General features: G+C 44.3%; 1 protein-coding gene across 6 annotated transcripts in view; it reads left to right on the forward strand.

Annotated features, from left to right (window-relative positions):
* Positions 1-14,668, forward strand: part of PAK1 (p21 (RAC1) activated kinase 1) — a 124,265-nt gene that overhangs the window by 87,891 nt on the left and 21,706 nt on the right. For all 6 annotated transcript variants that reach the window (XM_005290549.5, XM_065596162.1, XM_042850259.2 and 3 more), the window contains 3 exons: positions 3,378-3,441; positions 4,352-4,400; positions 7,689-7,801. In XM_005290549.5, the coding sequence (XP_005290606.2) occupies positions 3,378-3,441; positions 4,352-4,400; positions 7,689-7,801 (226 nt within the window). The remainder of the gene's footprint in view (positions 1-3,377; positions 3,442-4,351; positions 4,401-7,688; positions 7,802-14,668) is intronic.

The following is a 14,668-nucleotide window of genomic DNA, read 5'->3' on the forward strand; positions in this document are numbered from 1 at the left end:
GGTGGCTTAGAGGCAAATTCTGTTCCCAAATCCTTACTAAGCAGAGATCCTGTGACAGTTACATGCTGAGATTTCTCACTTCAGACTTCACTTTATGACTCAATGTTTGTGTTATTCAGTGACCAATTCAAGTGCAAATTTAAGCACCGAGAGCCTTATTTTCAGGCATGCTGAGCACGATGATTGCAAGTGAAGCCCAGTGGGAGCTGCAGATGCTCAAACCCTGTGGCAATTAGGCCCTGAATATATACATATATATATATTTTTTTTCCGTGTGAAAGCTGAAGCCAATCTAGATGTTGCTTTTTCTCAACTAGATAATTATAATTAACTTTGTTAGGCTGAAGGTGAGCAAACCTTATTACCGTGACTACAACGCAAAAAACCCCCACCAAAAAAAACCCTAAATAAAATCAGCAAAAGGATCAGCTAGAAAACTTCCTCATTGCTCTCCTCCCATAGATACCATGGCCTAAAGTGACTGGTGCCCTACATGAGGCAGGCACCTTTTTGAAGGGGACTGATGGTCAGCGGGTCGGTTGCTCACTCACCACTTTCTGTAAATCAGGCCGTGGTAAGGAGTCTCAAAAATCGAGATGCCCCAAATTACTGGTTGCTTTGGAAAATATAGGCCCAGCTTTCCAGCATGTCTCCAAATGGTTTCAACAATTGCTTTCTATTTGTAACATTTTAAAAGCATTCTGGTACTGTGGGTGCCTTTATCATTAGCAATACAGTACAGCTGAGACCACCAGCAACCCTCGGAAAATTTCCTCCCATCTTCCCAACAAAACCAAATAAAAGGGACTTTCCTCACTAAAATTCCCACTCCCTTAAACACAAGCCTTTACCAGGCCCTGCTCCCTTTAAATGCCTGGGTAAAATTGCTATCGTGAAGGTCCCCAACCTCTGACTTTTAAGGACTCAGTTGGCACGAGCAAATTTTAAACATGTAAGACAATACAACATAACTTGCAGATCAACTGTAATACAAATATGAATCCTAATGAAACCCAGGACCAGCTCCTCAGCTGGTATAAATTAGGGTAGCGCCTCTGAAGTCAATTAGGAAAAACTTTCTAACTATAAGGGAAGTCCTGCTCTGGAATAGGCTTCCAAGGGAGGTTGTGGAATCCCCATCATTGGAAGTTTTTAAGAACAGGTTGAGTAAACACCTGTCAGGGCTGGTCTAGATTGACTTGGTCCTGCTTCAGCGCAATGGGCTGGATTAGATGACCTCTCGAGGTCCCTTCCAGCCCTATATTTCTGTGATTACTGTTATTTGTATTACCATGGTCCCCAGTCACGGACCTGGACCCCAGTGTGCTCGGTGCTGCACAAACACAGGGCCAAAAGACACTCCTTGGCCCCAAAGAGCGAAGGAGTGACTATTGTGTAACAAAAGGCTACTAAATGGAATCACTTGAGTAATTTAAGGTAATGTGAGTGCAACACTTGCAAAGTCACTACAGCTATAAATGTGTCAGCCTTGTTGGATCTGCTTTAAAGGGCCACGTGTTCTGCACTGTGTTAATTTTCTCACATTGGTGCCTTTAGCAACACCCTCTGGCAGCTGCAAGATTGGTTTTTTGCTGGAAGCTTTGCCATCTATTGTCTTCCCAGTGTAATTCTATTGAAGTGAGCAGAGTTGAACTTGCTCATACTGGGGTTCAAGTTGGCTCATAGATGGGTCTTCTGACAACCACTTAGAGCTCCTACAAACATAATTAAGAACGACCATACTGGGTCAGACGAAAGGTCCATCTAGCTCAGTATCCTGTCTACCGACAGTGGCCAATGCCAGGTGCTTCAGAGAGAGTGAACAGAACAGGTAATCATCAAGTGATCCATCCCATCCCCCTTTCCCAGCTTCTCGCAAAGTTTAACAGCTTTTCTTGCAACTACAAATATAGAAAGATTTTAAGAACTTTTAGCACATATGCAGCACTTTGAAAACCTTACTAATCTTGCCAACCTCCTGTGAGGCAGGGAAGTATTATCCCATTTTACAGATGAGGACACTGACGCGGAGATTAAGGCCAACGTTTAATAATATCACAACTCCTCCTAAATCCTGTCATTACCCGTCTCTAGCAGTTATCAAACTTACAGTCTGAACCCAAGGCCCATGCCTTACACTTGAAGAGAGGTTTCTTGAGCCCTTGCCCAGCAGTTCATCCTCAAGGAGCAAGGGTCATTTCTATAATTGTGGTTTCAATTCTCGGTTTGTGTAGTTGGGCTGCCCCCTTGTTCCTCTCCATTACTTCTGTGTGCCCCAGATCCTGTGGTTTGGCCGCGCCCCAGTGATGTCTGAAAATAGCATGTTTTTACATCACTCGCCACTGGGTTTCCAGGCCTCATTACTAAATGCAAAGTGGTCTACAAAGGCTACTATGCATCTAATTGGTGTTGCGCAGCTCTGGGCACTGGTGAAAATCCCACCATATGCTGACTGCTCAGGTAACTTGCAAACACTAACTTTGAAAAACCCTTCTGTTCCCAATTCCCATATTAAGCCCTAGAATGGCACCTCTTTGGCTCTTTCCATCTGCCTGTGCTTTCGGAAAGATTGGCTTTAATTTCCCCTCTGATTCCTAGGGGGATGATGATACTTCCTTACCCCTCAAGGGTGTTGTGAAGATCAAAGCTCTTTGCAGACAGTAACTGGAAGGACAAGTAAAATTGAAATCAAAACACTCCACTGCTTTTTGACAAAGGTCCTCTAGAAACCAGGAAGGTTTCTCTCAGAACCTTGCTTGGTTTCCTGCCAGGTTGCCAGCCAGGCAGACTGCCTTGGAACCAGGCATCCCCAGGGCTTCCAGGGTCTGTAGCTTTGGGGAAGCCCACCAGGCAATCTGCCCTCAGCTGGGACCCCCTGGCTTCCAAGGTGTGGCTCTGGGGCAGCCCCCTAAGCAGTCTGCCCCATGGTGAGGGTTCTGTCCCCTTCCATGGAGAACTTCAACATTTGGGGGGCTTTGTTCCAAACTGGAATGAAACCAGATCTCCAGCTATCAAAATCCTCTGTGAAATGGAATACTTTCCTCTGCCCAGCTCTACTAAATACAAATCCGTATCCTCTACACTCTGCCCTCTCCCTGCAAGGGAGCTGGGCAGCCATGGTGCTGGGAAAAGTATGAGCATCCACTGCATGTTAACTGTGGTGACAATGAAGCTTATGGCCTTCCATCAAACTAGTTCTCTTTTAAGCCCTAATCTTGCAGAGAACTCCATGTGAGCAGCTCCTGCATCTGCCCGGTGCAGCCGCAGGCATTTACCCATGCAGAGGTCATTTTGCGGTTGGGGCCTTGATGCATAATGGATTGCTCTTGCATTGGTGTATAACGAGAATTTTAACTCTCCCCCCCTTTTTTTTAAAGGAAGTATCGTGAGCGTGGGTGACCCCAAAAAGAAATACACACGGTTTGAGAAGATCGGACAAGGGTTAGTATATGCTGCTTCCCCCCACTCAGTATACACACAGCAGAAAACCCAAGCTGGGTTTGTTTGCTGGAAACAGTATCATAACATTTTCCTTCCTTCCCCCTCCCTACATATTCTTGAGTCATAGTGACTGTGAGGTTTTGTGTGATTGTTTAATATTAAAATATATGTCATTAGATGACCGTGTTGCTAAATATGTCTGTGTGCAGGGAAAGAACCGCTTATTTCCAGTGCACAAAACCTCTTAAAATTACAGATTTGCTTTCAGAATTAACCCTCTCTGCGCCGCGTTGGTTTTGTGTCCTCTCGCAGTGGGGTGTAGGAGAAGGAGTATCAGATGTATTACCTCTTTCTTTACTGAAAGTTGACTCCATTTTTTAAGAGGGCTGTTGATCTATTGTACAAATGTTTTCTCCGAGTACTGAGTGTACAGATAGTTAACTTTTGTTCCATTTAAAACTATGCAGGCTTTTCTCTCTCTCTCTTTGGGCCATTAAAGACAAGGGAAGATTGCCATGTCTGTCTTGCCTCACTGATTCAGTCTATCCTTTAATCTCTGCCATGTTGGGGAGCCTTGGTGCTGTCATGTCAGTTTAGATGGGATCAAATCATGTTCCAAATTAGTGATTTTTTTCAGAACAAGGTTCAGTCCAAGACCCTAACCACGCCAGGAGATTGTTGCATTATAGCCAGTTCCTCAATATATTCTATATCACTCCTTAGCCATTGGGGTTTGCTCATAAATATTTCGGATTGCTATTTACTCTTGGAAATGTTGTGTGGAAACAGAGTTGAAATGAAATGTTCATTTAAGAAAAAAATGTAATGGATTGGAAAATTCTTCTTTTATGTAAAGATATCACTCTTGCTGTTTAGCACTAATAATGTGTTTTCTCTCCTCTTTGGTTAGCGCTTCAGGCACAGTATATACTGCAATGGATGTAGCTACAGGTCAGGAGGTGAGTGCTGCCAGATCATTTCTTCACATTGACACTACAAAACATAGAGCTTCTTTCAAAGATTCATGACATTTAGCTTTTAATGAGAACGCTTGGTTTACTAGAACAGGGGGAGGGATAGCTCAGTGGTTTGAGCATTGGCCTACTAAACCCAGGATTGTGAGTTCAATCCTTGAGGGAGCCACTTAGGGATCTGGGGCAAAATCAGTACCTGGTCCTGCTAGTGAAGGCAGGGGGCTGGACTTGATGACCTTTCAAGGTCCCTTCCAGTTCTAGGAGATGGGATATCTCCATTAAAAAATAATAATAATTTAATGAGGGGCCTGGGCTAGTGGTCTGAGCATAGGACTGGGAAAAACCAGGTGCTCCTAAATTCTACACACTGCATAACTTCACATTTGGAAGCATTTTTTTTTTTTTTTTCAGCCATGAGGGTGTGTGTGTGTGTGTGTGTGTGTGTGTGTGTGTGTGTAAAAACATACTCATTATATGTGATATTAACATACATACTGTATATTTACCTATATAGTTCATTTTCCCTGAGCTCTTCCATAGAAGGGCCCATCTACTCTATCCTCATTTAAGTCCCCTTTAAAGACCCACTCTTCATCCACTGCCTACAGTGAAACTAATTGATCTGCACAGAAAATCTTTGTTTCCCTTTCCCAATACAATCTCTGTCTACTTGCTTGTCTGCCCTAAGGCTGATAGGTCACTGAGGCAGGTACCGTCCCATTTTGAATGTCTCGAAAGCACCCAGCACATCCTGGGCAGTACCATAAACTAATGACAATGGGGTCACAGCATCTCAGAAAATAAGGTCCTATATATTACATGTCTATTAGACAAATAAGAATTTTGCAATGATGGAATAATGTTCATTCTAATAACACTGAAGCTAGTATTGAGATAAACAGGAAAGCTTGTAGTATTATTGGTACTTGAAATATGGGTCCATTTTGCAATTATACAAAGCCAACAATTAAATACCAGTAGTCTTACAACTATCTGCTTTTTGCTGACACTGTATTAGGGACTGAAAAGGGGTGAGATGACAAAGCACTAATAAAAGTCTGACTTCACATTTTTGAAAAGGGGAACCATGTTGGCTGCTGCTTGTTTCTTACAATTCCTTTGGAAAAGTAGTCTGAAAGTTTATTGTGCCTGTATGTTGTCTCTTAGGATCCCTTAACTGAGTTCCGTACTGATACTCAAACCCATTGTACACAACTGTGTAACCCATGGACTCAAATGACTTCCAGTAACTCCTGGTTCTCAACATGGTGAGAGCATGATCAGGCCCTAGACTTTACATTCCTGCAGTCCTTAACCATTGTATTCTGTTAACCCATTCCTTGCTATGCTGAGTTCAAGTCATTTTTGGACACCGGTATCAATCTTTCCTATTATTCTGAAGTTCATTGACATTGAATGGCAGCACATTTAAAAGTAATAAAAGGAAATATTTTTATTATACAATGCATGTAACCTGTGCAACTGCTTGTCACAATATATAACAGGCCAAGAATGTAGTAGGATTATAAAAAGACTCTACATCTATATGGGTTACGAACATCCAGAGTTACTATTGTACGAATTAAAAACAAAAGATGAAACCAGAATTTTGGAAGGATTGGATGCTTCGGTGCATAAGCCACACTCTGACTAATGGATTAGAAAGAAATTTTCCCAGGGGAGTGCAGGGGCAGGCTATCCCATAACTATGTACTTAGAGGCTTTCTTTGCTCTGAAGCTTCTGATACTGGTTACTGTCAGACAAAATAGTGGGGCTAGTTAGTTGGACCGCTGTTCTGATCCAGTCTGGCAATTCCTGTGCTCCTAGGTTCTCACCAGTTCTTCTTTAGATCCAGGATGGCTTCTCCTCTGGCTGTGTTCTATATTCCATGTGTCATAAAACTGTCTTGTTTGTAAAAGGAATCTCTTTGATTGTTAGGCTGTTGGTTATCTAACAGATATATGGGTGGTTAAAATTCCCCTGATCTAGGGATTTCTTGTCTTCCAGCTCTGTGAGGTCTGGAGCAGATGCCCTTTGTTTTTCATTCCTCCTGTCCTAAGGGAACGAATGTCACCACTGCATGTTTTACTGTCAAACTGCAGTTTGACAGCTTTGTAAACACTGTTGACAAGCAGCACGTTCTCTCTATTCTCACCTGTGTCAGGGTTTCCTGTAGTATGTATCACCATAATATATAAGCGCTGATCGTACCTATCTATACTGGCATTTTCCTTGCTGGCTCCCATCCATTAGAAATGCTGCCTTTTCTGCAAATAGCTCTTCGCCATAAAGGCGTAACTACATTCCCTTCACTTGATCCTTGCCTAAATATTGTACAAAAAACCAACACGACGTTAACACAATCAAACTGATTCTGCCAGCTTAGTCGTGCTGAGCAGTCCCATTGATTTAACCGTTACATGACTATACTATGAGTAAGAGTGCCTGAACTGGCCTTTATATACTGGTATTGTGACTATTTGGATATAATGGCGAAGAGCACATTGTATGAGATCTCTGTCTACTTTGTCTGTTTACACACACACACACACACACACACACACACACACACACACACACACACACACACACACACACACACACACACACACACACACATATATATTTCTGTATGTGCAGTGATGCACTGCAGAAAGATACAGACCAAGAGACTATAATAAGAGTCCACTCCACCCCCAAAGTTTTGGCTCGAGATGGGCCTGAACCAAACTCTCAGGTCTAAACACCACTAAACTTTGGATCTGAACACTGCTGCTCACCGTTGTAGCTCTAGTTATAACAGAGTGAAATTAGTACCTTGGAAAACTGCACTTAAGCTAAATGAATTTGTCCCACAAATTTCTTGGAGCCTGACTTGCATTTGAAAGAAGATGCTGATTCAAAATAAAGAGAACCGGAATCCTTAAAGAATGAGCTTTTTAGAGAAATCAATCCATGTTGTAGTAAGGAGCTGTTTGTTATTTTGCCAAGAGCACTGCAAGGAGCAAGCCTGTCCAGCTATGACGCAGGCGTCTAGTAGGAAAATACTCGCCTCTCCATATTTTTTTTTGCTTGCGACGCTGAACGCTTCTGGAAGTGGACAGGATGAAAGTACTTGCACTGTTACGAAACAGCTGAGTACCCTGAGATAATAAAGTGGTGTTAAACTTTATTTGAAAATCGGACTTAAGTAGCAGAGACTAGCAACTGGCAGATTTCTAGGGATGTTAGTATATTAATGCTTTATATATTTTTTTCTCTCCTACTTTTAGGTTGCAATCAAACAGATGAATTTGCAACAACAGCCCAAGAAAGAACTTATAATTAATGAAATCCTTGTAATGAGGGAAAACAAAAACCCCAACATTGTCAACTACTTGGACAGGTATGTTCTGATTTAAAAGATAGACTGTGTATAGCCACTGCCCTTCACCTTCCTCGGTGATCCTGTTTGAATCCAACCCAGGGTGACAGTAACACTGTATAGTAACTATGTGCCAGGAGTTTGGTGCTCTCAGTCCAGTTCTTAGAGGGCAGGTGTCTGCATCAAACAGCCTCCACTGGCACTCGATACACTGTAAAAATGCTGGCATGGAAGGCTTTAGTGCTATACAGTCAGGATTCCAAGTTGTATCCCTCTCCTTTGCTGCATTTTAGACACTGAAAGCAATTTCCTTCCTGCCACCCAAGGAGAAATGGAAACTAAGCCATACTATGTACATTTTCCTTCCTCTTCCACTTGAGTCTTGATGTAAATGGTGCTGACATCCAGCTTGCAGAGAAATAAGGATCCCAGGGAACACTGTCCTTAAGCAGCTTCTTAAGATGACTGTTGTTCCTCCTTGAGTCAGGATACAATAGTTTAGCTACTGAATAGAAAACATACCCAGGGCTGGGCACAATCTGGGTATGAATAGTGGAGTGCAAGTGGGTGCAAGGAGCGCCGTTCTCCCCATCCTACGCATCCCTTCTCTGGGGCTGGATACAATCAAAGCCCTTCTGATCAGGGAGCCCCCGGGCTGAGCAGCGCTGTTGCCTAGGGTGGCAGTAACCTCTCCAAAGGGAGCAGGGCTCTTCCCTTCACAAAGCTGGCCCTCCTGGGGTTCGGAGCACATGCTGTGCCCTTTGGAAGAGCACATCAGCTGCTGCTTTCCCTGTTCGATCCCTGGAGGCACTGGCCTGCTTCAGACATGCCATCTCCTGGAGCTCCCACTGGGCTGCTGGGCCTCCGCACCACCACTCGTGCAAGTCTGTGCCTTACAGTTTGTCTGCGGGTACTTTTTTGTGCTAGTTTAGCTGTATGTATTTCTAAGCCAATATTGACAAAACTGTGTGTAGACAAGCCCTGAGACGCAACATTCTGGCTGTGCTGTGTGTTCTGATACCACAGCCACAAAATCCACCTTTCCACCCAAGTTAAGCTTTCACCTTAAAAATTGTTTCTAGTCCTCATGACTCTGAAAATCACCATGTAAATGTGAACAGAGTGTAAATCAATGTGGTGGTGATTTCCCGTGCCTGTAGACCAGTGGTCTCAAGCCTTTTTACGCCCAAGATCACTTTTTGAATTTAAGGACAACCCAAGATCCATGCCACCCCTTTTTAAGACCCCACTCCTTCCCCGAAGTCCCGCCCCGCTCACTCCATCCCCCACTCTCTCCGTCGCTTGCTCTACCCCACCCTCACTCACTTTCACCGGGTAGGGGATTGGGGTTTGGGAGGGGGTGAGAGGTGCAAGCTCTGGGAGAGAGTTTGGTTGCAGGAGGGGGCTCCGGACTGTGGCAGAGTGTTAGGGCGCAGGAGGGGGTATGGAGAGGGGGGTCAGGGCTGGGGCAGGGTGTTGGGGTGAATGAGGGGGTATGGGATGTTGGCTCCGGGAGAGGGCTCAGGGCTGGGGGTTGGGGTGTGGGCTCCCACCAGGCAGCACTTACCTCCGGCGGCTCCCAGTCGTCGGCGCAGTGGGGCTTAGGCAGACTCCCTGCCTGACCTGGCCCCACTCAGGCACATTGTCACCTTCTCCCTGTCACAAGCCGGACCCACCCCCCACCAGCCAGTAGTGCACCACGTGGCTACACTGCTCCTGGAAGGGGCCAACGCGCCTCTGTGGCCCTTGGGAGGCGGCACGTGGCTCTGCGTGCTGCTCCTCTTTGCAGGCACCTCCCTTGCAGCTCCCATTGGCCACAGCTCCCTTTGCAGCCAATGGGAGCTGCAGGGGTGGTGCTTGCAGGCAAGAGCAGTGCGCAGAGACACCCCCCCCTCCCCACGGGTCATGCTGGCTGCTTCCTGGAGCGGCTTCTGGGAGTGGCATGGGGCCGCTGAGCCTGCAGATCGCAATCGACTGGGAGAGTGTCCAGGATCAACCCATCGATTGCGATCGACGGGTTGGTGACCACTGCTGTAGACAATCTGAAACACATCTGTGAGAGCCATGAACTGCCCCTTTCAGCCCAACAGGGTGTTCACCTAACGATCACGGTAGAAACATCAGCATTATCAATTGTTTTATTGTTGACCATTTTAGAAGGAACATTCAGTTAAAAGGCTTTTACTCTAATCCCAAACTGCCTTCCCAATTGCCAGAACCTGTAACCTCCCCCAATAACTATTAGGATTCAATTATGAGCTGTCAGAACAAAAATGTGTGGCATATCCAAAACTGTGGGGACTGTATACAGTGACATGAATTTAGTATCAAACTAAATAATCTGGAGCACTGTGTATTGATTGTATTAGCCATTTTCATACGTCATTAAAGTTCTCCATATTCAACTTCAATGGAGCTGCCACAGAATGAAGGTCCAGGTTGTTGCAGGGCATTCAGGACCCCGAATACAGACCCTTGGCTCTGGACCACACACTTAAATCTTGACTTACTCCAGCCCTTCAAAAGCACTGTAGGTAAATAGCCATGAAGTTTGTCTGTGGGTCTTTCAGATTAGACTGCGTAACAGAATACGCATCTGCTCTGCACAGATATTAAAGTCCCCAAGACCTTTCCTTAAGGGGTCTGCCCATCTTTACCCAAAAATGCTGCTCCTCACACTTTTGCATCTGTGAGCTGCAGTTCAGTGGTGCTGTATGTACTGCAAACTTGTAAAGCATTTTAGTACCTTTAGGGATGAGAGGTGCAGCTATATAAATGTAAATTGTTATGAATAAAACCAAGGGTGTATTGACATGGAGGGTTATTTTACCTTCAGCTTTTTCCCAGTGTGTATTTGAGACAGACACCAGTCCGTTATTGATCAGTCTAGCTGTTGTTGTGCCTACAGTAGAACCTCAGAGTTACAAACACCTCGGGAATGGAGGTTGTTTGTAACTCTGAAATGTTCGCGACTCTGAACAAAATGTTACGGTTGTTCTTTCAAAAGTTTACAATTGAACATTGACTTAATTACTATGCAGAAGAAAAATTTTGCTTTTAACCATCATAATTTAAATGAAACACGCACAGAAATAGTTTCCTTACCTTGTCAAATCTTTTTTTAAACTTTCCCTTTATTTTTTTAGTAGTGTAACACTGTACTGTACTGTATTGGCTTTTTTTTGTTTCTGCTGCTGCCTGATTGCATACTTCCAGTTCCAAATGAGGTGTGTGGTTCATCTGTCCATTTGTAACTCTGGTGTTCATAATTCTGAGATTCTGCTGTATCTGCTTCTCTCAGCACATCGCATACGATAAGCCTCTAAATCACACCCTAGGTACATTCAAATAAGTCCTGAGAATCCTTCCCAACCACCGGCACAATCACTAGAACCTTCAGTCATACCACCGACCATACCCTGTTTGTACAGTTCTCCCCATGATTCCAGGAAAACTTGGGAGAGGACTGAGCCTTGTAGCACATCCTGATGGGATTCTGAATCCAGGTGAACCGAGGCAGGAGAGGGGATCCAGACCCCTCCACCCTGTTACCAGCCCTCTCACAATTAAAACAGAGCTGTTAATTCAAGCCCTGCAGAGGACTGAACTGTCCCACTATTGAATGGAGAGCATTTATAAATATTTCGCCATCAGTGACTTGTAATGTGACTTCCGGGGGTTAGTTCTTGACTGTTCTTTTTTTGGTTTGTCTTTTAAATGTCTCTTCCCATCTGTGTAGAGTGTTGCAAAGAACACAAGATTAAATGCTGTGAATTTAACTTGGTTGATGGAGAGCAGTGTGACAACTTCCTTTGACAATAAGGTTGCTTAAAGGAGGCATTGATTATCTAATTAGAGAAGCTGTGCAACACTACATGTACTGCACTTGCCTTCTCCATTAAGAAAATCTGGGCTATAGGGTAATTACATGCCCTGTCTTCTTGTTTAAACGCCTTCAGTACATGAGCTGCCGCTTTTGTCATCGCCCCTCTTTCAAAAGATGTCTTGAACAGAACTCATCATTCTACTGCTTTAGGCAGTGGGCAAAGCAACTCCCAAATAGTTCTGTAATAGTTACAAGATGGGGGAATGCTATGTACAGATTAGGTACTTCAGTTTTGCACCAGTGTGAACCTGGGGTTCTGCTGGTGAGTAAAAAGGGAGTAATGTAGTGGTGAATCAGGCCTGGCCTGGCCTGCCCTATTCCCCGTCCTTTCTCGGACACTGAATGCATTTCCGATTGGAACCCAAATTTGCTTTAGCAAATCTATTATTACAAAAGGCAGCGTGGGGAAGGATACCCTTGCAATTAGGTGACTGGACTAGGGAGAGAGGGATCTAAGCCCCTTATGGATCTATAGGCTTCCAACAGCTGTGTGAAAACCAGATCATAGGCCCTTCTATTGCCCCAATTCCTCTGACTGTAAAATGGGGCAAATCATACTTTATCCACTTTTGTATACCACCAGGAACTGCATCTGAAATGTATTTTATTACAGAGGTGCCTAGAGGTTCCAACCAGATTGGGTCCCCATTGTGCTAGGCGCTGTATCAAAATACTATGCAAGTGCAATGTATTTTTTCCTTTGAATCCCAATCCTCCAGTGCTTTGCATATGAGTGAGAACATAAGAACATAAAGACCATACTGGGTCAGACCAAAGGTCCATCCAGCCCAGTATCCTGTCTTCCGACAGTGGCCAATGCCAGGTGCCCCAGAGGGAGTGAACCTAACAGGTAATGATCAAGTGATCTCTCTCCTGCCATCCATCTCCACCCTCTGACAAACAGAGGCTAGAGACACCATTCCTTACCTATCCTGGCTAATAGCCATTAATGGACTTAACCTCCATGAATTTATCCAGTTCTCTTTTAAACGCTGTTATAGTCCTAGCCTTCACAACCTCCTCCGGCAAGGAGTTTCACAGAGTTACTGTGCGCTATGTGAAGAACTTCCTTTTATTTGTTTTAAACCTGCTGCCCATTAATTTCATTTGGTGGCCCCTAGTTCTTATATTATGGGAACAAGTGAATAACTTTTCCTTATTCACTTTCACCACACCACTCATAATTTTATATACCTCTATCATATCCCCCCTTAGTCTCCTCTTTTCCAAGCTGAAAAGTCCTAGCCTCTTTAATCTCTCCTCATATGGGACCCGTTCCAAATCTCTAATCATTTTAGTTGCCCTTCTCTGAACCTTTTCTAATGCCAATATATCTTTTTTGAGATGAGGAGACCACATCTGTACGGTGGACCCCTGTACCTATGCAGAGCCCCAGTGAGGTAAACATAGAGAGGCCTTTTGTTTCTCAGCTTTGAGAGAAATCTCCTTTAAAAATGAACAAACAACAAAACCAACCAATCAGCTCCACAGAAATAAAAACCTTCAGTTGTAGTCACCTATATGGAAAAGCCCTACGCAATTGAATAGGAGTAGAATCACAGGGCTACACAGAAATGTAATACTGTACTGTGCACCTCTGAAATTTAATAGCTAATGCTAATTTCACTATAAGATTTTAAAAAATTAATAGCGCTCTATAGTAGGAATATAACTTTGTATCAAATACTATGTGATTGTCCAAAAACTGTGTAGAAGAGCTGTCATTTTCCACTGAATTCTATAGGATTTTTCACAAGAGCAGGTTTATAGTGATGGTTGGTGTTTATATGTTGGCTTCTATAGAAAAATCTCAAAGTACTTTGTAAACTGTAAGCCTGAGAGAAACACATCACTATTCTACAGCTGGGGAGACAGAGGTACAGAGAGGTTCTGGGCCTGATTCTCCCACCCTGACTCACGCTGAGTAACATCTTGTTGCATAAGGACCCTATTTCAGTAGGACTACATAGCGTGAGTCAGGGTAGTAGAATTTGACCCCAAGTGATGTGCCCAAGGTCATACAGCAGGTCAGTGGGAGGGAACAGAACTTGGTCCTGTATCTGTAATCACAGTCCCCTTTGCTGTCTCAGAAACTGCCCCCCCCCCCAAAAGGCATTTGAAACATATCTGCAATAAACAATGCAGTGACTAATACTGGCCTCTGCTGTGGTTAAAGATCAAAATGAGCCTGGAGGTGGCCCCAGCCTGCTTCCTCAAATCACATTTTCGCAGCTGGAGCTGGCAGGAAGCTTGAATTAATTCTGCGTCCTTGCAGGTTGTGTAAGATCTCTGGTATTTAGGTGCCCAGGCTCTGGCATGCACATACGGCTGCTGATGGCATAGCTTCAGATTCCCAGCGTGCTTCTTGGCTTGCTCTGTCCGCTGCTCAGAATTACTTTTCAGCTTCCAGCTGGTGCTCACTGGGTTGTGCTATGTATGGTCATGCGGGACATGTGATCTTTCAATCTCTTGCCCATTTGGCAAGCTGAGTTATGCTGCAGAAGACACTAGTGGCAGTGAAGGAAATTGCCACTGATCAATTAAAGGTGCTGATGAAATCTGCAAGGCAGCCATGTCTAATTGTACTTGACTGGAAAGATGATGATGATGATGATGATGATGATGGGTAAGACACAAAACCTTAAAAGTGGGTGGGTGGGATTTTGGGATACAATAGCTTTGGGGGTCCATTAGGAGGAGGATAACCCAATTTCATAGTGTCAGCAGGAATATTCGTGAAGAAAATTGTACTGTTCCAACTCTATAGTCTCCTTCAAGAGGGAGTTATTGCACAGACAGCAGAACCAGTCTTAGCCCCGTTCCTATGGAATCTGTACTGCTGGGAAGAGACTCCAAACAGAGCAGCAAAGGGGGCACTGCACCGCAGCTTCCTTTCCCCATGGATGTCTGGTGTCCGGAGGCTGTGTTCTCTGCACATGCAGGAAAACATAGGCCAGTCGGTGAATGTTCCTGGGCTCTGTGTACACTCCTGCAGGATTCTC

Source organism: Chrysemys picta, chromosome 1 (assembly GCF_011386835.1).
Source record: "Chrysemys picta bellii isolate R12L10 chromosome 1, ASM1138683v2, whole genome shotgun sequence".
NCBI lineage: Eukaryota > Metazoa > Chordata > Testudines > Emydidae > Chrysemys > Chrysemys picta.